The 25,954-nt window shown below is 48.9% G+C and overlaps 12 protein-coding genes across 12 annotated transcripts; 9 read left to right on the forward strand and 3 right to left on the reverse strand.

Moving 5' to 3' along the window:
* Nucleotides 1–3,907: 3,907 nt before the first annotated feature.
* On the forward strand, nucleotides 3,908–5,053 carry N7473_002769 (DUF453 domain protein; the record flags this gene model as incomplete). Its single annotated transcript, XM_057148709.1, has 1 exon — nucleotides 3,908–5,053. One exon carries the CDS (start codon nucleotides 3,908–3,910, stop codon nucleotides 5,051–5,053), a length of 1,146 nt encoding a protein of 381 aa, XP_057012363.1.
* Nucleotides 5,054–5,806: 753 nt separating this feature from the next.
* Nucleotides 5,807–6,534, forward strand: N7473_002770 (general substrate transporter; the record flags this gene model as incomplete). The annotated part of the gene is made up of 2 exons (XM_057148710.1): nucleotides 5,807–6,018; nucleotides 6,084–6,534. 2 exons carry the CDS (start codon nucleotides 5,807–5,809, stop codon nucleotides 6,532–6,534), a joined length of 663 nt encoding a protein of 220 aa, XP_057012364.1.
* An 851-nt stretch (nucleotides 6,535–7,385) lies between these two features.
* On the forward strand, nucleotides 7,386–9,081 carry N7473_002771 (GMC family oxidoreductase; the record flags this gene model as incomplete). Its single annotated transcript, XM_057148711.1, has 2 exons — nucleotides 7,386–7,607; nucleotides 7,663–9,081. 2 exons carry the CDS (start codon nucleotides 7,386–7,388, stop codon nucleotides 9,079–9,081), a joined length of 1,641 nt encoding a protein of 546 aa, XP_057012365.1.
* Nucleotides 9,082–9,231: 150 nt separating this feature from the next.
* On the reverse strand, nucleotides 9,232–11,047 carry N7473_002772 (FAD-linked oxidoreductase sor8; the record flags this gene model as incomplete). The annotated part of the gene is made up of 3 exons (XM_057148712.1): nucleotides 9,232–9,514; nucleotides 9,573–9,843; nucleotides 9,916–11,047. 3 exons carry the CDS (start codon nucleotides 11,045–11,047, stop codon nucleotides 9,232–9,234), a joined length of 1,686 nt encoding a protein of 561 aa, XP_057012366.1.
* Nucleotides 11,048–11,446: 399 nt separating this feature from the next.
* N7473_002773 (UbiA family prenyltransferase) lies at nucleotides 11,447–12,343 on the reverse strand (the record flags this gene model as incomplete). Its single annotated transcript, XM_057148713.1, has 1 exon — nucleotides 11,447–12,343. One exon carries the CDS (start codon nucleotides 12,341–12,343, stop codon nucleotides 11,447–11,449), a length of 897 nt encoding a protein of 298 aa, XP_057012367.1.
* Nucleotides 12,344–12,585: 242 nt separating this feature from the next.
* N7473_002774 (cytochrome P450) lies at nucleotides 12,586–14,413 on the forward strand (the record flags this gene model as incomplete). The annotated part of the gene is made up of 5 exons (XM_057148714.1): nucleotides 12,586–12,943; nucleotides 13,000–13,182; nucleotides 13,238–13,587; nucleotides 13,652–14,060; nucleotides 14,121–14,413. The coding sequence occupies 5 exons, from the start codon at nucleotides 12,586–12,588 to the stop codon at nucleotides 14,411–14,413; spliced, it is 1,593 nt and encodes a 530-aa protein (XP_057012368.1).
* Nucleotides 14,414–15,026: 613 nt separating this feature from the next.
* Nucleotides 15,027–16,229, forward strand: N7473_002775 (phosphotransferase family protein; the record flags this gene model as incomplete). The annotated part of the gene is made up of 1 exon (XM_057148715.1): nucleotides 15,027–16,229. One exon carries the CDS (start codon nucleotides 15,027–15,029, stop codon nucleotides 16,227–16,229), a length of 1,203 nt encoding a protein of 400 aa, XP_057012369.1.
* A 1,140-nt stretch (nucleotides 16,230–17,369) lies between these two features.
* N7473_002776 (glycoside hydrolase family 16 protein) lies at nucleotides 17,370–18,548 on the forward strand (the record flags this gene model as incomplete). Its single annotated transcript, XM_057148716.1, has 2 exons — nucleotides 17,370–18,178; nucleotides 18,248–18,548. The coding sequence occupies 2 exons, from the start codon at nucleotides 17,370–17,372 to the stop codon at nucleotides 18,546–18,548; spliced, it is 1,110 nt and encodes a 369-aa protein (XP_057012370.1).
* A 655-nt stretch (nucleotides 18,549–19,203) lies between these two features.
* Nucleotides 19,204–21,244, forward strand: N7473_002777 (fungal specific transcription factor domain-containing protein; the record flags this gene model as incomplete). The annotated part of the gene is made up of 5 exons (XM_057148717.1): nucleotides 19,204–19,290; nucleotides 19,368–19,392; nucleotides 19,507–20,099; nucleotides 20,170–20,897; nucleotides 20,980–21,244. 5 exons carry the CDS (start codon nucleotides 19,204–19,206, stop codon nucleotides 21,242–21,244), a joined length of 1,698 nt encoding a protein of 565 aa, XP_057012371.1.
* A 386-nt stretch (nucleotides 21,245–21,630) lies between these two features.
* On the reverse strand, nucleotides 21,631–22,750 carry N7473_002778 (SDR family NAD(P)-dependent oxidoreductase; the record flags this gene model as incomplete). Its single annotated transcript, XM_057148718.1, has 4 exons — nucleotides 21,631–21,806; nucleotides 21,866–22,148; nucleotides 22,245–22,523; nucleotides 22,634–22,750. 4 exons carry the CDS (start codon nucleotides 22,748–22,750, stop codon nucleotides 21,631–21,633), a joined length of 855 nt encoding a protein of 284 aa, XP_057012372.1.
* A 559-nt stretch (nucleotides 22,751–23,309) lies between these two features.
* On the forward strand, nucleotides 23,310–24,507 carry N7473_002779 (uncharacterized protein; the record flags this gene model as incomplete). Its single annotated transcript, XM_057148719.1, has 3 exons — nucleotides 23,310–23,459; nucleotides 23,523–24,004; nucleotides 24,060–24,507. The coding sequence occupies 3 exons, from the start codon at nucleotides 23,310–23,312 to the stop codon at nucleotides 24,505–24,507; spliced, it is 1,080 nt and encodes a 359-aa protein (XP_057012373.1).
* Nucleotides 24,508–24,985: 478 nt separating this feature from the next.
* N7473_002780 (uncharacterized protein) lies at nucleotides 24,986–25,411 on the forward strand (the record flags this gene model as incomplete). The annotated part of the gene is made up of 1 exon (XM_057148720.1): nucleotides 24,986–25,411. The coding sequence occupies one exon, from the start codon at nucleotides 24,986–24,988 to the stop codon at nucleotides 25,409–25,411; it is 426 nt and encodes a 141-aa protein (XP_057012374.1).
* Between the last annotated feature and the right edge of the window lie 543 nt (nucleotides 25,412–25,954).

A 25,954-nucleotide genomic window follows, 5' to 3' on the forward strand; every position in this document is an offset into this window, starting at 1 on the left:
ATAGCTCTAATTAGATCATGGTAAGTAGTCGCTTTTGATAGTGACAGTGCCTACGGCACTGCTGGCACAGGAAACGAAGAGAGAAGGGAGACTGAGTCAATTGGTCTATCTAGAGGAAGGAGACGAAGACGACTAGGAAAGGAAGAAGAAGCAGAAGAGAACAGAACAGGGTCCATAAGGCCCTGAAGCACAAAGGAAAGGAACAGGCCTGGTCCTGGCAGGAAATCCCCGGCCTGCTTCATGCAGGGCCAAAGAAGACGACAAACCCTGCAAACCCTCGAGGTCAAAGGGATCGAGTCACCAGATAGATTTGCTGAATTCACATTAGATTAACTTGATTCGTGAGGATAAGCTAAAGTTAGATACGTGATTTCGATGAATTAGAATTACTAATTTATCATAATTAATTGACTGAATCGATAAATCGACCAATGATCACACGAATGTACTCAAATCAAAGATTTAAATTGGCTAGAATTAATTACCTAATTAATCACCCAAATTGACGTACAGACTGTGCGGTCTGCTTTTGGTAGCAGCTTGGCTGATGTTAGGTTAAAATTTCCTCAGTGGAAAACTACATACTATCGTACTTTGTCTCTTGAGCGGATTGGTCCGTCGAATATCAATGTCGAGGTGGCCTGTGAGCACAGCGGTAGGTCTTGATTTGCACCCTTGTAAGGACCGAATTGGAATTCTAGTAAGGCACGGGCCGGCACGGAAAAGCATAGGATGGACATTTTATCACCACCAACCCCTGCCTGAGCGGTCCTCCCACCAGCTTGAAGAAATCTCATCCCGGACAGCGCCACCAAGGCAGATAGACAAAAGAACAGGTACTTCGAAGAAGCCGGTGATTATTGGGCAACATATGGGGCTAACTTAGAGGACAGTCTGACAGTGAAAAGGGGAGCAACCGCCTTTTAGTCGCGAAGTAGGTAGACAAGGGGAAACCCATTCATCTAGCCCGTGGAGGATCTACCACTGCTAGCGTCTGATGTGAGTCTGGCCCCTAGACCTTTCATGGCCAACTGTAATCGTTTGGTAGGAGGCGCTGATGCCCTGCAATTGCGCCTGAAGAAAGCGGGGGAGGTGACTTTATTGCACGGCGAAGGGGAGTTTCTCATCCAGTTGCTTGCCGCCTGGGGAAAATTCTGTTTTGATTTGAATGACGAGCAACTGAAAACCGCCAACAAACCCAGCCTCCTGCAATAAACGCGCGGGCCATCTTAGGCTGGAAAGGCAACCACCATTCTGTCACGGAGTGGGCACTAACAGAGACCTGACTTTTCATACGTAAATTCTGCGGACCTGAATAATAGCTCTACTAGCCTGCATCTGCCAGGTTATTTCATCAGTAGCCTTCCCGAACCTCGTGCTCCGACATAGCACAAGCTTGATTTGTATCTTGCGCTTCAGATTCATCAAATGAATAGGAGGAAAATGGAGATAAAGGGCTGCCAAGGAAAAGAGTGAGACATATGCTTGAAATACTGGGGAAATGAGTTAGTCAAATCATACAAGTAATGTATCCCTGTAAAAAGTAAGAGTAATGTTGTTCTTACAATGTTATAAACATAAACGACTCATTCGCCTTTTTCACGGCACATGAGACCCCTAGGGGGAAGCGAGCTTGCAATTATTAAGGTTGTAATCCTGGGCGGCGAATATAAATGTTGTTAACCACCTACATAGCTGGTAAGCATTTCATAAGCAAGCGCATAGGACTTGAATGGCTCACAAGAATGAAAATGCATAGTCAACAGCAAAAACCACATAGTATGCCCATGTGAACTTTGCCATATTCCGAAACAGGAGGTACGACAGTACGCAGACGATAAAGAATACAACAACGGATATGACCGACTGAAGAGTCAATTTCGGTATACACTAGGGGCGAGTTGACTCGATCAAACTCACAAGTATCTCCCAATACAATGCATGTTGATGGCGCGGACCTACTGAAATAAAGTAGGACGAAATCCCCATTACAATAGCTGCACTTAGCCATTGTAAGACCCTCAATGTAGCAAAGATAAGTCCAATTTGCTTTTCCGATAGCAGACTCATTGTGCGTGATGTTAAAGATGTTCAAGACTTTCGGCGAAGCTAGATCTTCTATTGAAAAAAAGGTGCTTCGTAACGAATATAGATGTATAGAATTAAGCTCGACTGCCCGTCGTCGCGGAATGTGGGTAGAAAATATTAACTGGCTAACAGTCACAGTATCATCAATTAGGTCAGCGATAGTGAGACCAATCTAATATGATGTCATGAATCCGGCGGGGAGCAAGCACCCTCGCAAACATTCCTCAGGGTGGTTTTCATTTACGTCATGATCAACTCATGCTTGAGCCGTGCGATACGGTATATTTCAGTGATTACTTCTCGACTTTGCGCATTTAACGAACCATCAAAAGAAACGTGTTCCATCTTATAATCGGAAACACTGCTCTGTGGGTCAGAGTGCATCAATAGGATATTCACAAGTCTGGATAACTATTACCCCTAGCTGGCAATCTGTGTAGGCATAATAATGACTAATCTCGGCGGATCTAACATTGGAATTCCTTTCTCCTGTAGCTACCAGTGCTCTGCTTCCTCACTTGTTTAGAACGGGTGAGAGTATCCCCGATGCCGGATGCCGAAACCTGACAAGCACAGTATGATAATCTAGCATCTCAGATCACGATGAAATTGGGTTACTTGCGAGGGGTACTTGCCAACAGGTGCCTAGCCTGTCCGTTTGAACCCAACGCGATTTCTTATCCAGATTCACCAGCGTAGACTAGGTGGTACGATTTAAATCAGAGAGATGAAGATAGCGTCCTCACAAATCGGCGTTTTGTTCTTCAGTACGTGTCAGTGCACTCTTTGTAGACCAACCCCTTGCGATCAGGGCTTTTCTAATGCTGGAGAATCTAACATAGCCTAAAAGTCATCCCAAAAGAATACGACCATTCTCAGCGAGATAGAGGTAGGTTTTCTCAGATATAACTAAGATGAATGATCACAGATCACGGTTTGGTGAGACACATTACTGCTCGTTGTTGTGGATACTTATGATGGCCTGCATACAGTCTGTTCGGACATTTCAGATGTGGTGAAGGATTTGCTCCCTGTCATACCACGGATGAGAACAATTTTTGAAGGGGAAAGACTTAGAGCCATGTTGTCTGGTCTAAAAACGGTAAGCGGGAAGCGCTTGTGCAGGAGTTTGCTAATGGTCAGGAAAAGAAGGAGAATCAGGGGGGTGCCTATACGCAATTTCGTGTAATTATATTGTCTGTGTTACAAAAGGCATTGTAAAATATATTGTTTATTTTAGAAATTAAAATGCATAAAATAACATCCCATCAGGACTAGCACATTTTAGGATTTATTTTCCAGGAATCAAGTCCAAGGAGTGTCCGGTGAAACTGAATCCGAAAACTACTGCAATATGCGTTTCACTGATCCGGCATGGGAGCTGCGCGGTAGCTTCTTCCCAACAAGAAATACTTAACTTAGTCTTTGACTTCTTACCTAATCTAACTTGGCATCTTTCTCCTACCTGATTAACAGGCTCCTACCCTGAGATATACTGGTCGGAGATGAGAACGGTGTAATTGTGGTACCTCCATCATTGATGGAGCAAGTTGTGGAACTGTGCCAGGAGCGATTCGAGATCGATGAAAAGACATTTGCCGCTTTGCGAGCGGGTGAGCCGATGGGTCCGACGATCTTGCGTTTACGCAAATGATGTTCTGGCTTCTGTCGGATGCATCCGATAGCGGATCCAGCCCGCTCGGTGGCGGAGCCAGCCCGTTTTTAGGGGGCCATTCAGCTAGCGTTAATAATAAGTGCACATCAAATTCCAACCACCTGTTCAAGCGCGGAGAAGGAAAATAAAAGGAGCACTATTGCGATGTTCCAGTTTACGTTTCAGAGACGCGCTGTCTTCAGCACTAAGCGGTTTCTCTCAAAACAGCGATGCCTCCCTGCAGCCTACTACCGCGGCGGCACTTCTCGCGCTGTCATTTTCAACCAAGCCGATCTACCTCCTCGATCGGAATGGGACGACATATTTCGCAAGGTCATTGGTAGCCCTGATCCGTATGGTCGACAACTTGATGGCCTTGGCGGGGGCATCTCCAGCCTGTCTAAGGTCTGCGTAGTCGGGGCTCCCACGCACCCCGACGCCGATGTTGACTATACCTTCGTCTCCCTTGGCGTCAAGAATACCGATGTCGATTACTCAAGCAACTGTGGCAATATGATCAGTGCTATCGGCCCTTTTGCCATTGACCAGAAGCTTGTCTCTGCACAGTCACCGGACTCGGCTACCGTCCGTATCCACAACACCAACACTGGCAAGATCATCAATGCGACATTCCCCGTCGTGGATGGTGAAGCTGCAAGTACCGGTGACTTTGCCATTGATGGTGTCGCTGGGACGGCTGCCTGCATTCAATTGGATTTCATCAACCCAGCCGGCTCGGTCACCGGAAAGCTATTGCCAACTGGCAATGTGAAGGATGAATTCGATGGTGTCCCAGTCACTTGTATTGACGTGGCCAATCCATGCGTGTTTGTTCAAGCGAGCAGCTTCGATGTCCGAGGAGACATGAGACCAGATGAGATGACAGCTCACACAGATCTTCTCCTGCGGTTGGATTCGATTCGCCGCCAGGCAGCAGTTAAGATGGGTATAGCTCAGAAGACCGAGGATGTCCCGGGCAGCATTCCTAAAATTTGCCTGGTATCATCACCGGATTCTGTCAGCGAGAAAGACCCCATTGATTTGCTCGTGCGGGCGATCTCAGTTGGGCAGCCGCATAAAGCTGTGCCAATCACTGTTGCACTAGCGGTTTCCTCGGCTGCTCGTTTGGCTGGCAGCGTCGTTGAGTCTGCAGCGAACCGGGACAAAGTCAGTGATGCTGGTGTTACTATCAACCACGCAAGTGGAAATCTGCTCGTTAGGGCCCAGTTTGATAATGATGAGTTGACCGCAGCGACCGTGTTTCGCACTGCACGTCGGCTGTTTGACGGGAATATTTATTGGAAGAGCTGAATGTAAGATATTGACGAAGCAAATGAACCTACACCCAAAGTGATTCATACACCGGGCGGAAGCTACATTCCACACTCAATTTACCATCCACGTGTTTAAAGTAACTTGTAGTGAAGTTTGTATACTCTTTATTTTCTCGAAAGCTTTGAATAGGTCTGGTAAAAGGCAGGAATTTCATTGTGGTGAATTCTCGGCACGAAACCCTGAAATATTGTCATTTTTTGGAGGATGGGTAGAATAAAATTGAAGGACGGGTATGTGTGTAGATTCTAGAGCCAAATCTTGTTCAGGCATTAGAACAAACTAGTTTTCAACTGTGACAGAATCAGTTTGCAGCATAGCCCCCTTTGATTACCATATTAAAAAGATAGGAAGGATGAATTAATATGTATAGCGATCTATGAGCTCATCGACTGTTTACAGTGTTTCCTTTCCTCCGATGGTGCCTCCAACGCCTTGCCCTTGCACAATGTTTGACCAGTCGCAGTAAGTCCTTCGGCTGAGCTGACGGAGGCATCCGAAAGCCGCGATTGTGAAGGGGAGATTTGAACAAATGAAAGCAATGACATTACAGATATTTCCCGGAACTTGATGCGAATTATACAATGCTCTTTTGGCTAGCTTGTTCGTGTAACAACTTCCAAATTCTTAGAACGCGACTAGGACCCCTGCTCCCTTCATGTCACACCCTCAAAGGCTCCACAATATCAAGTTTCCTGGATTGCCTATACCTTTGCACCCGCACTGAGCATCATGCTCTCTTTCTTGACGGTGGAGTCTCCTCGGTGGCTTCTTCTCGACCACGAGCATGACAAGTCTCTTGCAGCATTGGTTCAGCTTCGTGGTTTCCCAGCCGATGCAGACGTTGTGGCCACTGAGTTCAATAGCATGGCATCTCATATTGAAGATCGCAATGCCGGACTTGGGAATAATAGCTCTCTGCAAATTATTAGAGAGACCTTCCTGTGAAATGTAATCGGCGCCGCGTGCAATTAACGATTATCGTTAACATCCTCGCGCAAATGTCCAGAGCCAACGCAATCACCAACTACTTGCCGACAATTTTCGGAATGATAGGAGTTACGAACTCGAATGTCAAGGTTTATTCAACAGGCTTGTATACTTTCGCGAAACTCATATGCTGTTTGGCCGCATCGCTTTTCTTCATCGATCTTGTCGGTCCCCGAAAATCTCTCATGTTAGAAATCTCGGTGCAAATTATCTGCCACTCATTTTTGGCCGGATACCTCAAGATCTACCAAATCCACAAGGCGCACATGGGCAAAGCTTCAACAGATGCGGCTTTGGCGTTCATTTGCATACACGCGTTTGGATGGGCAATCGGACTCTATAGCCTGCCTTACCTCTTTGGCGCAGAGCTCTGGCCTAACAAGATTCGATCGTTCGGAGGAGCGTCGTCACAGTGCTTCCACTGGCTCTTACTTTGTCATCACCAAGGCCGCTCCTCTGATGCTTACTAGTCTTCACCAGTGGGGAGCATTTATTCTATTCGTTGAGTGGCTTTGCTCTACACTTACTTCATGGTCTCGGAAACCGCCGGCATGAGCCTGGAGGAAAAAAACCGAATTTTTTGAGCGATCACTGGTCCTATTAGCTCGGCCGCTAGAGGAATTCCAGGAGGATGAGCGAAACTAGTGAGCCTGGCCCTAACCTTCACTGGTAATTGTTGTTTCTAATCTCAATTTTAGCGTTGGTGAGAGTTAACCGAGCGACCCGAAGGCGAATGAGAAATGGGTTGAGAAGGTGTAAGAACGGACGAGTAAGCTGAGCATAGCTATTGGAATTGTGACATATTTAGTAATCGCCATAATCAGATGGAAAGTCTATAGACTTTTCTTTCTTTTGTGGCTAAAATTTTCTGGCAGTAGGATAGAGAAATGTGTAGGTCACCATCTTGACCATATATAAGTCTTGAAGTATTCAGGTCAGCCCTCTCATGTTGTTGTTTTTATTATCCGAAAAGGCCTCATTTGCAATAGAGCTAATTACTATAATTAGATCAACTGTCAGAGTGGCTGACAGTAGTTAGGTAGAAATGGCCCCAAAGTTAAACCAACTATACCACGCTGGGCGCCTTGTTCTGCACGGTACAAAGTCAAGCCGGCGGATGTACAGGATGTCAGACTCATAAATGTTTGCTTCTCCAGGGACCAGGCAAACAAAACATCAAGCAGACAAATAACTGAGTAAACAAACATTTCAGTTCTTAGCTTTGTCCTACGCGCAGAATCTCCAGGCTACTCCTTGACTTAAACTTGGTCCACCCACTCCTCTCGAGTTCCACGTTCCACTTCGGATCAACAACGTCTCTATGGCTTCCACGGATCTCCCCGCAACAGCGGACTATATCATCGTCGGTGGGGGCACCGCCGGCCTGGTCGTCGCCGCTCGTCTCTCCGAGGATCTTGATGTCAAAGTCCTCGTCCTCGAGAGCGGGCCCGACTGCAGCAAAGACCCCAGGGTACAGGATCCTGGTGCCTGGCAGGCTTTGGGCGGATCAGAGCTTGACTGGCAAGTGAAAATCGCGCCACAGGTACGACGTATAATATGGCAAATACAGAAAAACCAAATCACTGACAACCATACAGTTCAATCTGGATAGTCGTGAGCTCGATCACTCAGCTGGAAAAGTTCTGGGGGGATCCTCTGCCATCAATGGAATGGCCTTTGTCGCGCCATCGCCCGCTGGTATCGACGCCTGGGCTAAGCTGGGTAATCCAGACTGGACTTGGAAATCCCTGCTACCCTACTTGCAAAAGAGCTACACCCTGACAGCGCCAGAGTCACATCCGACTTTGAAAGAAACCCAGCGCGTTCCATCGACTGGTCCAGTACAACTGACCTTCCCTGCCCTTGATGACGCTGGTAGCAAGACTCTACTGCATGCGTGGAACGAGGCGTTCGCGGCTCAGGGACATGAATTCAATCCTGATATTCTCGCAGAAGAACAGTCTCTCGGACCTCGTCCTTACACCGCTACCATCGACCCTGTGTCAGGTCTGCGTAGTGGTGCTGATCGTGGGTATGGGGGTATGGCATTTGAGCGCTCGAACGTGAGCCTCATAACAGATGCCACCGTTTGTCAGATCCTGTTCGACTCGAATGGGCCAAAGGTAACGGCCATCGGTGTTGAGTACAACCACAACGGGCAAGTCGCCACGGCCAAAGCATCGAAGGAAGTTATTCTCGCAGCCGGCGCATTCCAAACACCCAAGCTGCTCGAGATATCTGGAATTGGTCAGAAAGAACGACTGGGGAACCTCGGGATCCCCGTTATCCTTGATCAGCCTGGGGTAGGCGAGAATTTTCAGAATCATCTGATGGGTCCGATCATCGCTCCCCTGAAGGAACATTCGGATTTGAAGAACATGAACCCCGGACTCAAGAGCTATGCAATGACCAGACTTGACTCCGAGGAGCAGAACGCGCTTCTATCCAACTACGCCGGTGAGTTTGGCAACCTCTCCGATCAGGTAGCTCGCTCGATTATCGATACTGCCACTGAAGCTTCAGCTTGCATCTTTCTGGGTGCTATTAATCCAAGTCTGGCTGTTATGGTGCCAATCCTAAGCTTTCCATTGTCTCGCGGGAGTTGCCATATCTCCACTGCCGACCCTGACGCACTGCCTTCTGTGGACGCGGGATTGGCCAACAAAGATTTCGATCTTGAGATATTGGCCCGACACGTGCGCAACTGCTACAAGCTAATTAACTCGGATGCCCTGAGCTCTTACTTCCAAGAGAGCACGGCTGACTTGGATATCGATTCTATCAAGAAGGGTCTGCGAATGACAGCGTCGGGGGCACACCATGCATGCGGAACGGCCGCTATGCTTCCCAAGGATGCAGGAGGTGTGGTCGATCAACAGTTGAAGGTCTACGGTACGGAGAATTTGCGCGTCGTTGATGCGAGTGTGTTCCCGTTGATTCCTCATGCCAATCCTCTGGCGACGGTTTACGCCGTTGCCGAGCGTGCCGCTGATTTGATTCGCGGTGCTGCTGCTTAGACAAACAGAAACACCGCTGAGAAATCGAGTCCATCCTCTGCAGTGGATATTATTTAGCTCAGCCATTTGTCTAGGAATAATGAACATGTCTTATTTTTTGTATGGACTTTAACCCTGAAAATGTAGTTTCAAAAGACTCGACTTCTGTTTTCAGACTTGGCACAGTCGACCATCGCTCTCCTCAACCCACGACTCGCTTCCCACTGCAGTGCGGGCGTAAAACATATGATCAGGGTCGAACTTCAGCTTGATCTCCTCCAAAGCTGGATAATGACTGCCATAGAAAGTCGATTGCCAGTTGGGCTGCTTCCAATCCGCCTCGTTGAGGTAGGCACCGCTGTCAGGGCTAATTGTAGTCAAGCGAGGTATGAGGACGTCGGTCATCAAAGACTGGCACCTGACGTCCTCCTGGCGATTGGTATAATTGTAGGCCCTGTAATCTGTCAGCTCAACTGCTACAATATAATAAACTCTAAATCCACATGACATACGTTCCGAGGACAACCGATATGGCAGCGTCTCGCCAAGCTGGGTGGACAGCATTGAATGGCTCTGGCGAGCGGGACACATTGAGCGAGACACCCGAAACGACGACTCCCATTTCAGTAATCTCCCTTAAAGCTGTGAAGAGGCGTGTGGTATCAGAGTCGAGTACCGAACGCGGCATCAGTCGGCCTCCAACCTGGGCTTCTGTGATGTTACTGTGAGGATTCATAGCAGCGTAGCTATCCCAGAATGTAGGGAATTGTTGGATGTGATAGGCTGTTGGTTACGGATATCTATAGTTAGCCCGCATAGACAGTCTTGTTCTGGAAACCCGTCATAGATACGTACCGTACTTGATATTGCTCTGGTTCAGCAGAACCAAGGTGGATTCCAGACCGTTGTGCAGCTGTTCCACCGTACCGCCAGGCCAAGAGATAGGCGTCAAGCTGAATGTTTTCCCAATGACAGCCCAAATGGCCACGGCTCCAGCATCGACCATTGGAGTGATTCCAACCACAAAATTGCGGACGATATTCCAGAATGTGTCCGCGGCGACAAATGCCCCACTGAATGTGAGGATTGCTGACGCTGTGCTAACCTCTGGATGTGCCTTCACGGTAACGCTCATGACCACAGCAAAAATGCCACCACCTCCCCCAGATAGAGCCCAGAACAGATCCGAGTATTTCTCGGGCGATGCAATGAGATGTTGTCCAGCGGCAGTCACCACCTCCCACTCGAGAACCTGATCTGCCGCCAGGCCAAATCGAGAAGCAAGCTGACCATGGCCTCCACCCTGGCTATATCCACCTGCGATGCCCACGCTTTCGCAGTTTCCAGCCATGATAACCATTTTCTGTGCATGCGCCGCAGCCATTCCATCAAAGCCCTGGATCCCAGCGCCAAGCCGTAACGCAGGACCGTGGTAGGAGTCGGACGTATAGTCCAGGAGATACTCAGTATCCTTCAAATGATGCATCCACAGAGCAAGACCCCCAGGTGCAGTTGACTTCCCGAGGTAATCATGCCCGGTGTTGCGAATGACCAGACGAATATTATGCTCTCGAGCAAACCGAAGGGTCGTTTGCACATCCTCGACACTGCTCACATTGACCGTATAACGCTGCAGTGCAGAGACGGTACACGGCGAGTCTCGAGGCATGAATGGGTCACAAGAGAAATTGGAGAACCAGGAGGCCATTGGTGAGGTACAGGACTTGTAGTGGGTAGCGGGAAACCTCCAGTCGGCGATCAACTTGGCGCACGCGTGCTCATTGTAGGCAGAGGAGTCACCCCGGGTGTGACAGACGCTGCCGAGAGGAACGGTCGATATCAATTTTCCACCGAGAGTGGTGTTAAGGTCAGTCCATTCCTGCGATGAGGGCCAACAGGAATCGCCCGGGAAGCAGCGGCAGTTGAGACTGTTGGCTGCGTTGACACAGAGTGCCAGGATAAGGAGGAGGATACTCAGTTGCTGCATTTTGTGCAAGGACCTAAGATTGAAGAAAGATAGGGAGCCAGGGAAAGAAGAAATTTAGAGATAAAAGTTTCCTGTGGGAGGAAAGCTTTGTTTGGAGGTACAGGAAGTAAATAAAGGAAAGTCGAGTGGTCGACCCTCATATACAAGAGGCTTACAGGGGAACAATACAACTGCTATCTCAAGGTTAACGGAAATCTTCCAAAGTTTGATATTATGTTTGATTTATCAGAGCCACAGATTAAATTCAAGTCGAAATTTATGTACCGACAATGTGCTGTGAGACGGACCATCGGCATTGCTCTGCTAGGCAGAGGTGGTTATTATTCGCCGATAGTGACCCCCTTGAAACCATAGCACCACTGTCCAACTTCCCAACTCCTGATTTCCAAGTCTCAATGCTCAGTTCTGCATCGAGGCCAACCAGGGCAATGCATAAACCACCACCTGCCACGCACACCAGCATCGCCAAGCTCGCGTATCGTGAGACCCGCTTACCACGTGGGATGCGACTCCGATGCCTGTCAGCATCGGCAATGCATATCCCCACAGAGACATCCTCCAAAAGTAGGAACACGAGATGCTCCAGAACAAGGTGAAACAGGCGATGATCCAACGTGAGACCGTGTCTCCAAGCACAAGGGGAAGAGTCTTTCGTCCTCGAGTCCGATCTCCGGCCTGGTCTTTGAGGTCCTGCACCTGCATCGTTGTCAAGATGACACCGCTCATCATAGCAATCCAGCGATATCCATGTTCCGAGATATGGTAGCCCAGACCGGAGGCGATGCGCAGGGAGCTGGTCAGATATAAGGCGTATCCACATGCGATAATCCCATCTCGGATGATTTCGTCTCCACCACGTAGATCATTGTAAAGCCAGGTCAGAATCATGATGAAGGCGCTTTCCGTTGCCACTCCGAGGATGGCGCTGACAGTTAAAACGATGGGAATGGTGATCAGCATCCACCGACGGGTCGTTTCCGGGCTGATGCGTCCGGTGGGCAGGGGTCGCCACGGTTTGTTCAGTTGGTCCTCCAATCTCGACTCCGGGAGGCGCTGATTAGCCAGGTCGAATACGAAAACATTGGCCCAGTTGAAGACGATCACTGCGAGTGCGCGGTAGAGAAAAGTCCAGTTGGATGGGCGCTCAGGGCAGTCGGTGAGCAGAGGCGCTGCGAGGGCTGCGAGTAATCCGAAAGCCGAGTTGGGGAGTACAAAAGTCGGAAAGTTACTCTCGGTGAAGTGCCAGATGAGTAGAAGTAGTGAGAGTGCCGACGAAGCCTCCTTCGGGGGCGCCATGATGGCGATGAGATGAAACAAGATGAAAAGAATTTTCAAGTCGAGCGCTGTTTAGTCCTGTATAATCCATCGACAACAAGCCGTGGACTCTCACTGTGCGGAAATAAGCGATTTTGTGGAAATGCCTGGCGTGATGTTTGCATACACCTTGTACACCGTCCAGGTTTGACCAGATGTGAGTAACCTCTTCCCCTCCTCAACTCCCCCGGAGACTCATTCTCTTCCTTACAGCATCAATCATCATGAATCATATCGTTTCGGCCCTGATAGGCGCCCTCTCGGGACTGGTACTGCATCGTGCCGTCTTCATTCACGGCGAATGGCATGTTCGGGCGCCAGATATTCTGATCTATCATCTCATCTACTTTGTGGCCTTGGTCATGGTCTCTAATCACGCATATTGGATGATTTTTGGATATCTTACCGCGCTCTTCTCGAGCATCACCATCTACCGTGTCTACTTCCACCGTCTCAGTCATTTCCCCGGGCCCAAATGGGCACGCGTAACTAAACTCTGGCATGCGTGGAAGTCGCGACATCGCCAGAATTTCCTAGTGTTGTCGGAGCTTCATCGCAAGTACGGAGACTTTGTCAGGACTGGTAAGGTTTAGCTCCATGCCTCGTGGAGATCAAGTTCTGACCACTCGAGTACCTAGGCCCCGGCGAGATCACAGTCTACCACCCGGATGTTTTCATGGCGATAGATGGACCTCAAGGTGGCTGTGTCAAGTCCGAGTGGTACGACTTGCTGCATCCTAAGCAATCCTTGGTGACAACTCGAAAGAAAGAGGCACATGGCATGCGACGTCGACAATGGAATAAAGGTTTCACATCCCAGGGTATGTATAATTGGGTCGAATACCACTATGCAGACATCGGAGCTGACAAACTCAGCGCTCGATGAATACCAGGAACGTATTCTACCCCTTATCGATCAGCTTGAGCGTTGCATAGATGAAAATATCGGGTCCAAAAAAGTCACCGAAGCTACGGATCTGTTTTACTGGCTGGGGTTCGATCGCATGGGAGACTTCATCTTCAGCCGGACATTCAACATGTTGTCTCGTCAAGAGTGGCATCATATCATTTTGCTGATGCAGCGGGCCCTTTCCCTCCTCGGACCACTGAGTCCGGTTCCTTGGTTCATTCACATTGCATTCAAGCTTTTTCCTCGGGTGTGGATTTTGAAGGATTGGTTCCGTATGGTGGCCTGGTGCGAAGAGCAGATGTTACAACGACTAGAGGTGAGTATGACCACAATAATACATTCCAAGTTTCCAGCTCCAAATCTAACTCATCATTCAAAAGTCTCCTCAGGATACATCCAACGTCCCTGATGTCGCCCACTACCTCCTTCAAGACGCACGAGACGACCCTCGACGGTTCCCCTGGCTTACTGGCGACAGCATCCTCGCCATCGTGGCTGGCAGCGAGCCCACGGCAGCCGTTCTTGTTGGTTTATTCTGTGAATTGGCAAAGGACCCCCGGCATGCAGAGATCATTCTCGATGAGATCAAAATCCTCGACATCGCGGACTCGCGGGCACTGGCATCAAATTGTCCTCACCTTGAGGCGTGCGTTTTCGAGGCTCTCCGGCTGTATCCTGCCCTTCCCACCGGTGGAACCAGAAAAACCTTGGAGAATGGAATCACAATTGGAGGAACGTTTATTCCACCAGAGACAACTGTAGTCGCACCGAGATTCTGCATCTCTCGTCGTGAGTATCTTGGCCTGCTCACATGAATCACAGCGATTCCTGACTGCTAACTCTTATTAGGCGAGGATAGCTTCGAGCAGGCGGAGAAGTTCATTCCAGAGCGCTGGTACAAAAAGCCCGAGATGGTGCGCAACAAATCAGGCTTTGTGCCATTCGGTCTGGGTCATCATAGCTGTCTTGGCCGAGCACTCGCCATGAACGACGTGCGACTGATCACCGCACGACTCGTCCAGCGTTACCGTTTCCGTATCCCTCCCGGGGAGACTGGAGATGCGGTATTGCGGGATCTGAAGGATCAGTTTACTTCGAATCCCGGTCGCCTGCGCCTGGTATTCGAGTTGCGTGAAGACTAAATCTTTATTTTGGTGGCTGGCTTAAAAATGTGCTCATGGTGGCGTGCGTACAAATTTACTTACAGCACAGTACATACCTCGTTGGACCTTGCTTGTTTGTAGGAGGACCGCAATGGGAGTCTCATGATGCAGTTCAGCTTCCAGTACATCCGAGTGTGGTCACTTCGGGCTTTCTTTTTCGTGGCCCATCAAAACATTGTGCGTGCATTGGGCTCGTAGTCTTCAAGTTTAATTGGTCGAGACTTACCTCGTGAATAATCAAGATACTCCGAGGTTGATCATTACTTCTTGTGTTCTGTCTATTTAATCTCTCCTGATAGGCTTATTCCAAGTTTAAGATGCAGTCATAAGAGCTGATTTGGCTTGAATCCTCGAGCATTATAATGGTTAAGATGCATTGTAGCTCATTCGTTGCGGAACTTATGATTACCTCCAGCCCTCATCATAGCCATTTCTCGGCCCCCAAAACTCGTCTCACCCTCGACGCTCGAGCAAAATGAGGGGTACGTAGTATATGTAGTATTCGCGGCCCGTTAATTTTTCCTGCTTCTCAAGCTGGTTGAGAGTCGGAGCTACCATATTTTGTTAGCCATTTCGAATACTTGAACTCGCAATGGGCACTTTGGAGAGTTATCTGCCTCCAGATTTGACCACCAAGACCATAACCCAGCTCGTTCTTTCTCTTGAACTCCCAGTACCGACTACTGTTGAGCGACTGCAAGTCTCGGCAGCCTTTCATTCTATCTATCTCATAACCTTCCCCGCCTCTAGCACGTCGGGAATCCCGGCTCGCCGCAACCGTGATGGCTCGGTAACTCTGGTACTACGCGTCTCTGGCCGTCAGCTTCCGGGTATCAAGACGCGAAATGAGGTCGGTGTGATGAAGTGGGTGCGAGAAAATACAAAGATCCCCGTCCCAGCAGTTATTCGCTACGATGACACGGAGTCTAACATGGTCGGGCATGAGTTCACTCTACTCGAGAAAGTACCTGGTGTCAGCGTGGATCAGATCTACTCTACTCTCTCCCAAGACGCCCGCACCAGGTTAGTGAATCAGCTAGTTGATTATCTGTGTGAACTCCGTTCACATCCATGGAGGGATGGCTTTGTGGGAGGTTTAGCTATTCATGGAACTGAAGTCGCCGCTGGACCTCCGATTGAAGAGAATTTCTGGCAAGTCCCCGACCTGGACCGATATTGGGGAGGCTTGGGAGAGACCCTCGAGTCGCTGAATCCGACCCGTGAGGTTGGATTCTCAAATAATGTGGAGTTTATAGTAGGTAGTTTGGATCGTTATATTCATGCTATCCAAAAACACCCATCGCTCAACCCATTTCGAGACATGATCCCACGGCTCCAGGCATTTATGAACATTATTCAAGCCCCCACAAATGCCAAAGAACTGAATCGTGTGACCTATGTTCTCGCACATAAAGACTTGCATTTCGGGAATGTCATGTGTGACCCTGACCATCCTGATTGTCCCATAACCGCGATTTTGGACTGGGAGTTCAGCGGCGTGGTACCTGCACCACGATGGAATCCACCTCGGGCTTTTCTTTGGAATACAAAAACGTCACCGGAAGACAAGGCAGAGCAAAGTCGCATGGAGAATGTTTTTCAGGCTGTCTGCCAAGAGAGAGGTCTAGGGAAAATGTTGGACGAAATGCGACTCAGTCCACGACAAGAGTCAATGCAAACTGTGGTCAATCACATTCGTGCTATTGTCGAAGTCTGTCCTAGGGGACAGGCTCAGGATCATGTGGGTCAGTGGAGGAAAGTCGCAGAAGCAGGGATGGAGGACTTTGGTGTGTAGCATAAATCTCGCACTCCGCGATTATGCAGGAACGAACCCTTCCATTTTTTTGATTCTATTGGATTCAACCCCTGCATGAATCGTGACTGCTTTCGAATTCAAGGGTCCCTATTAGAGGGTTTTCATGTACATACATCCATTAGGCAAGAGAGCTGTGGTTCATAAATACAACCCAAGAAAATACCCGCCTGCTACCCATACAAGGAAGCTATGAGCATCATAACCTTAATTAAGGATATTTAGTACCTACTCTGCAATATCCCAACTTACATGTGCTTTCTGTGCGCCTGATTTACGTATATCTTGTAGCCTGGTTGCTCTTGATGCCAGAATCGAAGCGATGAGCGAAGATAATGAAGCTAGTAGGTACAAATCCACCTTCGCTTTTTGTGTCACTAATTTTAGTTCGGCATCGACCATCCGCAGATTGGCAGCCGTTCATGCATTCGTAAGCCAAGTTTAGTCTCTCCAATGAGAATCACCCAAAAATCGCTTGATCAGGTACCAAGTGGGGCCTTAAAAATGGGTCTTAAAGGGCTAGCCTTATCGGGTAGCTTTGTGACCGCTTACGCATGTCATCTATCCGTGGCAGCTAATAGTCCAGGATTCTCGTTGTGATGTTTTGCTACTGGAGGAGAGACAAGCCACGCATGCACATGAGATTTAGTTATAAAATCCGTTTTGTGTCTCGTGCAACCTCCCAAGGAGATCAGAATTGACAATTTCAAAGTGATTTATCAGGCTACAATGGCAAGATTGTGGGACACGCGTGGTGGGTCTCGGGCATTTGTGCTGTAATCTCGGCTTCATCAGAAAGCCAATGCCACCGGACATTGTAGTCAAATCGGCGATAGTGTCTACCCGGTTTCCATATCTGCGCTAGACGAGCTTTGACTCGTCTATTGGACCTCTGGTTTTGTTTGTGCCGGTGGCAAGAATAATAAGTTCCCCCTTTTCAATTTATTTCTCGAAGTGGCCGCCCTCTTCAGATCTTGAACGCAGGGTGTGAGGCTCCTCTTCTTGCTAATTTGGTCATTCGCCTTTTGGCAGTGCGCTGGCATCAGCAGTGAAAGCAACCGCCACGGGTTGATCAGGTTAGACACAACGCTATTTACTCCGCCAGTGAGCCCTCCTGCCACGATGAACTTCCTTTTCCGAGCCCTCTTTGCATTTGTCTGCCTCGTCAGCACCGGGGTGTTCGCATACAGTGAAACCGACTGTAACCCGCTCAATCAGACATGTCCAGCCGATGCCGCTCTCGGTACAGAGCACACATGGTGGTTCAATTCAACACTTGACGACACATTATGGAACATGACCACCGGAGATATCGACTACACGAGCACCGGCGCCGACTTTTCAATCAAAACGGAAAATGCATCCACTCTTTTGGTGTCCAATTTCTACATCTTCTTCGGCGTGATGGAAGTTCACGCAAAAATGGCAAAGGGCGCGGGAATTATTAGCAGTGTGATCTTGCAGTCCGATGACCTGGACGAAATTGACTGGGAATGGGTGGGATACAACACGAGTGCGGTGCAATCCGACTTCTTTGGCAAGGGCAATACCACAACGAGTGATCGTGGTGGAATTCATCCTGTGGCAAATGCAGATACCGAGTACCACAACTATACCTCCTACTGGGATAAGGATCGCCTCGAGTGGTGGATCGATGGCACCAAGGTGCGCACTGTCAACTATTCAGAGCCGTTGACGGTATATGGCAAGAACTATCCACAAACACCATGCAGAGTCAAGATGAGTATCTGGCCAGTCGGTATCAAAGGACAGTCCATTGGAAATATTGAATGGGGTGGTGGTTATGTGAATTGGACCGATGTGCCCTTCACCATGTCTGTTCAACGCCTGCGCGTTAAGGATTTCCATTCCGGAAAGGAATATAAGTACGATGGGAAAACGGGAACATACGAGAGTATCGAAGTTGTCAGGTAAGTCTTCCTGATTTGAGCGGATTCGGTCAATCGCATCCCATGCAGACTCTAACATGAATATTATAGTGGAAACTCGACGGCCAAGCAAGAGATTGAGAAGACCCCTTCAAAGACATTGGCCGAGAAGTGGGACGACTTGTCCGAGGGTGTTCATATTGGCGTGTACTGCGGAGCAGCAGCGGTTGGAGTGATTGCATTCGCTGTATTTGGTTGGTGGTGCCATCGACAGCGCAAGAAGGGCCGATTGCAAAGCGCGTTGGATGATGGACAGAATGGAGCAGAGCTCAAAAGCCTGGAGGCCTACAAGCTTCAGTGGAGACAGAGCGAATGGGGCCAGAAGAGCTATCAACAGGTTCCTAACACATAAAGATCCCAGGTTTTTCAGTTCTCTTTCTTTTAGATTACCTCTTTACTATTATTGGTGTAAATATAATGTGGTTTTTTTTGGGACATCTTCCAGAACTTTAGACAGCAGTATACATGGACAGTATATAATATACCCGCCATCTTTTTCCAATTGCGTGTGTCGATTATACAACCATCTCGTTATCAACCCCGCAGAATTAGGAACGAAGGGTCTGCAGGTCCTGGCCCCTGGAAATGATGGCTAAAATCACCATGTTATTCCAAATGGAAAAGTTTATACAGAAAGTATTGTGGGCCTCAGGTGTCATTGGCTTAGCTGCGGCTTGGCGCCTCATTAAATACGCGTCATCGGGTTGCCAGCGCTGAGTTTAGTCAGGAAACATTAAGCACCAAGCTAGGCAGCACTATCTCAATGGATTTCCTCCCATTCATTCCGGATGGTTGACCGTGGATAATTGAACATAATTGAACATGCTCGTCAATAAATGGCGAGTCGGTGGTAGCTCCTCAGCAGGGCGTCGGAGGCGCCCACTCCGTGCCTGCGATGTGTGCTTCGCTCGAAAGGTTGGTAAACCGCTAGTTAGTTATTGTGTTGCCTTACATTATATGTGGTGTTAACCTAAGCGTCAGATTCAATGTGATACAGCGAAACCAAAATGCAACTGGTGCTCCCATCAGGATCTCCCCTGTACATTTTCTCGAAAAGCTACGCGATCACGCAAAACACCTACAAGCCCCCCAATGTATGTATGCCCTGCGGTGACAGCTGCCTGGCCCATTATTCTAAAATGGTAAAATCGATCACTGACCTTAAATCTAGCTCTGCATCATCATCTCCAAAGAGCGTGACTGCCAGAAATGGGTTCTCCTCCCTGGCAGCAACTTCCTCGCAGGAACTAGGTGAATTTTGCAGACTGTCTTTGCCAAGCAACTGTCGATATTAACAGGCCTATTCATAGAAAAAAACACTTCCATTGGGAATATCCAGGCACAGGCTCGAGAGGCCGAGAAATGGGCCCCTGGATTTGCCAAGAGCCTTCAATCTGCTGCCCGTCATTTGGGCAACACCTGCACGTTTGATGGTACCCACGTCCTCGCTGGAACTAGCCGGGAGTGGATTAAAGCATGCACAGGAGAAGATTTCGACCTTGACCGATTCCCCATTGAATTTCCTCGATGGCAGTACTCGGCTTCTACGATTAGTTTAAACAAGGAGAGCCTCGATTTGCCAGAACTGTCGGTCTTGCGGGACGAGATTGAGCGCTACCAGTCATCCAGGTTTGCACTGTTCTTCCCAATCCTCGATTCATCTCTTATTGAAGATACAATCAATGCTGCATATCATCAGAAGGTGTCGACAGCATCGCCTGCGATAGCTAGTGCCAAAGCTTGCATCTTTGCATTGCACGCACTTGCTATCATCGTACTTGATGGGTCAGAACAACTCCCATTTCATGCCAGTCTTCAATATGCTCGGGAAGCACATCGTCACTTCCCAGATATCTTCAGTGAAGCAGCCACATTGGATGGTCTACAAGCCATTCTTTTACTCGTATGTCAAGAAACATCACCTCTCATTGGCTCTTTTGAATCTACACATGTCTCTAATTCTGCTTTTACAGATTCTCTGCTCCCAAGGCCTGGCTGCTGACTTCCATTCCATCAATCATCTTCTCGCAGCGGCTTCACGCTTGATATATGATATGAAGGGCAACTATTCCCCTCGCATGGCTTGGGACAATCCATCTACAATTGATTACCACACCAGACATCTATTCTGGATAGCATTTGTCTGTGACAAGGGTTTCAGCTTGGTCACCGGTCTCCCTCCGATGCTTGAAGATTCCCAGTGTGACTTGACATTTGCGATGATTCCCCCCGAGCTTCTCGACCAGTCGAATGAGAAGCCCCATATATATGGCGATCCATATCCCGGGTCGTACGTTCATACATATGTCCGCCTGGCTTTCATTCAATCTAAAATTCATCGCGATCTCTACTCACCCCGTGCGTTGAGGCAATCAAACACGGATTTACTGAGAGTGATTCGGGATGTGGATCATTCTCTCGAGTTGTGGAGGAACTCGATCCCAGTCGTTAATCGGCCCTCGCTGGTAGCTTATACTGGCAAAATTGTGCAGCATGTTGACTTGAGGGCCTCAATATTTCACATTCAATATCATCATTGCATGCTCATGATTCATCAAGCCAGTAGCCGCTGTGATTCATGGGCACGGAACCTGGACACGCAGGGCACCGGGTCTAGCCTGGCAATATCAGTCACCGCGAGTCGATCTCTACTTGGAGGGTTCCTACATACTCCATTTGATCTAGGATCCCAGAATCTCTTGTTCGTCATCTCTTCCGCATTAACTGCTAACTTTCCAGCATCGGGACTGTTCACGTTCATCCAACTGACGTTGAAATTTTAGGTTCTCCTTGTCATATTTCATTCAAGCGAGCATCAACCTATTCTGCAAAATCTTGTCCAGCCCATTCGATACGGAAAATCACGAGGACCTTCAAATCATTGATCGGATATCTCAACTTATCGAGAGCTATTGCAGGCCCAAGGACCCAGAATGTTACAGAGCCAAAGTTCGATTCGCAGCAGGTGTCACCTTTGAACTGAAACGTCTTGCCCAATGTGCGATCGAAAACGCCAGTCGTCAAAGGAGTGCTGGGATTTTACGATAGTAGTGTTTGATTAACTACCACACAGCTGGAGGTCTCCAAATCCGGATCGAAGCAAAGATATGTATATTAGTTCTATTCTTTTCTCCTTTAATTTGATACAGCCTTATTGGACAGCTACCCTACGACCGCTGCGAGATGGCCTAAACTTTCTATTCCTGTTTTCCTACCCTATTCCATGGCAATCCAGCCTCAAGCTACATAAGTTTTCAGTCTATACATGGAAGCACGGAAACCCCCGAAGAGGGATTGAGAGACGCAGGGGTCTTCTGAGTAGAGGCATACATGGTCTGAAGATATTGGTCTCTTGTTTTTAAAGTTTGAAGAAACGTCTTTGTGTTCTCAGTACGTCAGGGAAAGTCACCATGTTGCATTGCTGTTGAAACATGCTAGGATGATGTGAATGGCCAGCCGTACACCCCCGAGGTCAACAGCAGTCCCGACTGGATTTCATCCGCCTTAGCCTTGAGTTCTTCCACGTCCCAATTTGCCCAGACAGAGCGACCATTCAAGAATGCCGCCTCAGAACTCGTTAGCCAAAGCGAGAAATCGGCGGGAAGCTCCACTATGGTTCCTCACGAATTAGTTTCAAAACAGACAATTGTATTGAGCTTTAGCCATTACCTGAGTCCATCGGTAGTTGACTGGGATCGGCGCCAGACCCACGGAAGATTTTAGTTTCAATCATCCCCGGATGCAGGGCAGCAGCAAAGACGTTGGGATTCTCCGCAGCCAGAAACTCCATGAGTTTGATCACGGCCAATTTGGATGTGATATACCCGGATAGGTTAACCAGCTGAGCCGCTGGGAACACAACCACCGCAGTAAAAGCGACGACTGCTGCACGACGTGGATTGGCGGTCGGCAGGAACTCCTTGGATGCGATCATGGTGCCCTTAACATTAGTCTGTGATCATCACCGGTCAGCGCCAATCGGATTGAGCCGCTACGTCCCACTGGGACAGGACACGGGTATCAGCATGTGTAACGGGCGTATGCATACCTCGAAGTTCTGCCACCAGTCATCCACAGACGAATCCCGGATTGACGCCCGCGGGGAGATGTATCCCGCTGCCAGGATCATCACGTCCCACGTCCCAGTGCTGGCCGCAACGGCTGCAAGCGCCTTTTCATCCGTCACATCAGCCGCGTGGACGGATGAGTCGCATTTCAAGGTGGCCTGGGTTTCTCGGAGCGTGGCCTCATTGCGTCCGATCAGAACAATCTTGCTGGCTCCTGCTTTGTCAAACGACTGGGCGGTTGCGCGACCGATTCCACTGCCCTAGAAAGGATGGAGGGGTCGAGTTAGCAAACGGGGAAACTAGTATAAGCATGGGGTGTGTCAGAGCAGGCAGGTAGCCTGCTCAAGAGAAGACATTGCTGGGATCGTACCGCGCCCGTGATGATGATTGTCTTGCCGGCAGTGCTCAGCTCGGCTCGCAGCGGCGAAATGGCCGAGTAAGAGCCGTTGTGCCAGGTTGAGGTCAGAGATGGCAACGGAGGATTCATCGTCTAACCCGCTTTTCGGAGGTAATTACGCGAAGGAAATGAATTTGATGAAGGAGGCTCACGGGACTTTATTGAAGAAGATTGATGCAGAGTGCAAAATTTCCTGTGGAAGGAGGGGATGAAAGAACAGAAGGTGAGGCTGACTGACAAGGCTGGCAAACTGCCGCGGGGTGACTCTCGAGTCAGTTGATCGTCACTTTACAAAAGTCCCCCCACACATCCTCCCAAGATATCCTGCAAGATTGCTGTCAAGTCCTCAACTCAAAAACGCCACCAAATTACACTCCGGGTAGATCCATACAGTGCACTCAATTATCTTCTTTGACTGGCTTCAATCCCGAGAGCTACAGGAAGGTTGCATTTTCATCTGCATTTGTCCTACATCAGTCAGCGCTGATTGTTACCAGCTGGTCAACGCCATGCCGAAGCCGAGTCTCTGCATATTCTTCCTTCATGCTGGTGGGAATGAAATGGCAACCATTGAAGTCTCGTTATTTCTTTCCCTCGAGCAGTCGCTGTTTGATTCGATTTCCTGGCATCGTATATCCCACTGCACATCATGGCTGTCAGTCCGAACGGCGTTCAGCTGTCTATCTGGATGGCGGTGTTCACCTTCCTGACGAGTGTGGTGATTGCGCTGCGCATCTGGGCAATACATTTGACCCGCAAGAGTCTCCAGCTGCATGATTATTTTGTGATCGCTGCTCACGTACGAGTGCCATATTTCTCCACTTCGATTACTTTGCTCTTGCCTGTGCTAATCTCCTTCTAGACGAGCGCGTGTGCAATGGTAGGATTGAACTACTGGGCGGTTGCCAATGGGCTAGGAGGGCATACCGCCACCCTTTCGAAGGAGGAACTTGACATTCAGTTCAAGATGATCCTGGGAGTGAGCATGACATGGCTGGTTGGTACAGTCTGCTGCAAGCTATCAATCCTATCGCTGTATACCAGTCTCTTTCGAACTTTTCGGCCGATTCGTATTCTTGTTTGGGTGGTGAGTAGCCTGGTCGTGGGCTACTTCATTACCTTTCTACCACTCTTCCTTACTCAATGCCATCCGGTCTCGTATCAGTGGCATCCCGTACCAGGTGGTGGGTGTCGCTCATTGAGTATTCAAGAGATCGCATCAATCACACTTAACATATTCTTGGACTCGACAATCGCTCTCCTGCCAATTCCTGCGATTTGGAAATTGCGGATGTCCCTTCGCAATAAATTGACGATTGCGGTAATGTTTGGAATGGGCTTGATGTAGGATTCTTTCTTGCTATACACTCGTCGAATTATTCAAACTAACGGGCCACAGCGTCGTCGCAGTCATGATATGGCGCCTTGTCATCACTCTTAATCCCAAAACTGCCGCCGACTTCGTCTATGGACTATATAAGATCGGTCTGGTTAGTTTCCTCGAGTTATGGCTCAGCATCATCATCGTCAGTCTGCCGGTCCTCGCACCTCTCTTCCGCCATTACGTCGAGCCCCTTCTGTCACACAAGCGACCCAGTGCTGGTCAACTCCGAGAAGCGCAGCATACGATCGGCAGTGATCCACCTAAAAAGCGGCACAGGCCGGGCTATCCTTATGCTGATATTGAGATGGGACGGGGCAACTACTCGGCACAGGTGAAAACTGGGATGACCTCGTCGCAGAGTGATGGCGACGATACGGTCGGGCTTGTAAATGATATGCAGCCCAATGCTATTGCGATGCGGAGGGAGGTTGTTGTTCAGGAGGGACGAGAGCGCGATGTATGATGTTGATCCCCGGGCAGTAATTCATTTGGATATAATTTGGATGATGTATTGGTATGAAATCCGCGCACGGTCTTTAATGTTATGTTATATCAACAAGTCAAATTTCGTTTCAATTTCCAGGCCAGGAATGTCATGACTCATGATTTCTCACAATCACTAGCAAACTTCCAACCTTTAATTATCTATGGTGAGTATTGAAGTGCCTTTTCTGTAAGGCCGGATTTAGGTTTGCCTGACATTTTAGGAAGGTCCGCGATGCGCGACTTCCTCTTTACCATCATAACCTTCCCTTCCTGAAGTTGGCACAATTTTTTCCCCTTCTTTGTCTCTTGCAACTATTGTTGAATTTTCAATTCGTCGCTTTCATCTCCAACCCGTCATCTTCTGCTCTTCGAAACCCCCCCCCCCCGCGCGGTCGCATCGTCTGTCTGCCAGCCATTGAGATACCAGTCATGTTTAGCAATCAAAGCCAGTGAAAATGGGGCTTCCTGCTCTTATCATCACCATCTTCTGGAGCATGATCTTCAAGCTGGTCATGGACGCCATTCAGAATCGCCGGCGGGGCCCTCTGGACCGAACACTCGAGGAAGAAGCCCTTGCTGCAAGAAAAGAAGCCGGAGATGCTTGCGTCACTGCCTTGGAGAAGCGAGCTAAGGCTCTCAATGAGCGATGCAATGCTTTCAAACAGAGAATGAATGCCCTTTCTGAGGTGATTGCATCAACAACAGGGGATGACTGGCAGCTTGAGCCAGGGTTCTTTATCCAATTTCGATCTCTTGCAGATGAATTTAAATCCAGGCACTCCGGGGAATCCAGTATGCAAGGCGAAGCCGACGCTTTGAAGAAGGAACTGGAATCTATCCGGACCAGAGCGACCGCTCTCCAAGGTCTGGCCAGCTTGTGATTGTTGATTCGAGTGAGTCAGGGCATGGACACCACCTCTTGGCGGTCTACGGGTCAGCACCCTAATCAAGCTCCAGGGGCTCGTGGGAATTTCACGGCATTTCTCGTCCTTCATGTGCTCGACATGATTCGCCATCGAAACTGAATGCAACACGATATGCCGATTTCAAGAGCCATTGACCCCCTGTTGTTGTGAAGCATCCCCGCATTTGTGGAGTCCCCGGATTTCTAATCCTGTGGACGGGCTTTTCCGTGTGTAATTTCGGATTTCCCTGATCGTCCCTTGTCCCCACTCCGTTTCATCAGAAGCTCTTCTCAGAGGCTTAGACGCGAGCCAATACCACATTCAGATCCACTTGATACCCCAAATCCAATCACTTTGCACAAATTCAACATCTCTCTCCACTGTCGTCCGGGTCAACCTCGGGATTTTCCTCCTTCACGTCTCAATGTCGTGTATTATACCCGGGTAATACCTGATCTACACTTGCCGATGCTCGGTATAGATTCACCTTTGTCCAATCAAAAATCTCGCAACGGGGTC

This window comes from Penicillium subrubescens (genome assembly GCF_028828155.1).
Source record: "Penicillium subrubescens strain IBT 31985 chromosome Unknown utg000002l_segment0_segment0, whole genome shotgun sequence".
NCBI classification, from domain to species: Eukaryota; Fungi; Ascomycota; class Eurotiomycetes; order Eurotiales; family Aspergillaceae; genus Penicillium; species Penicillium subrubescens.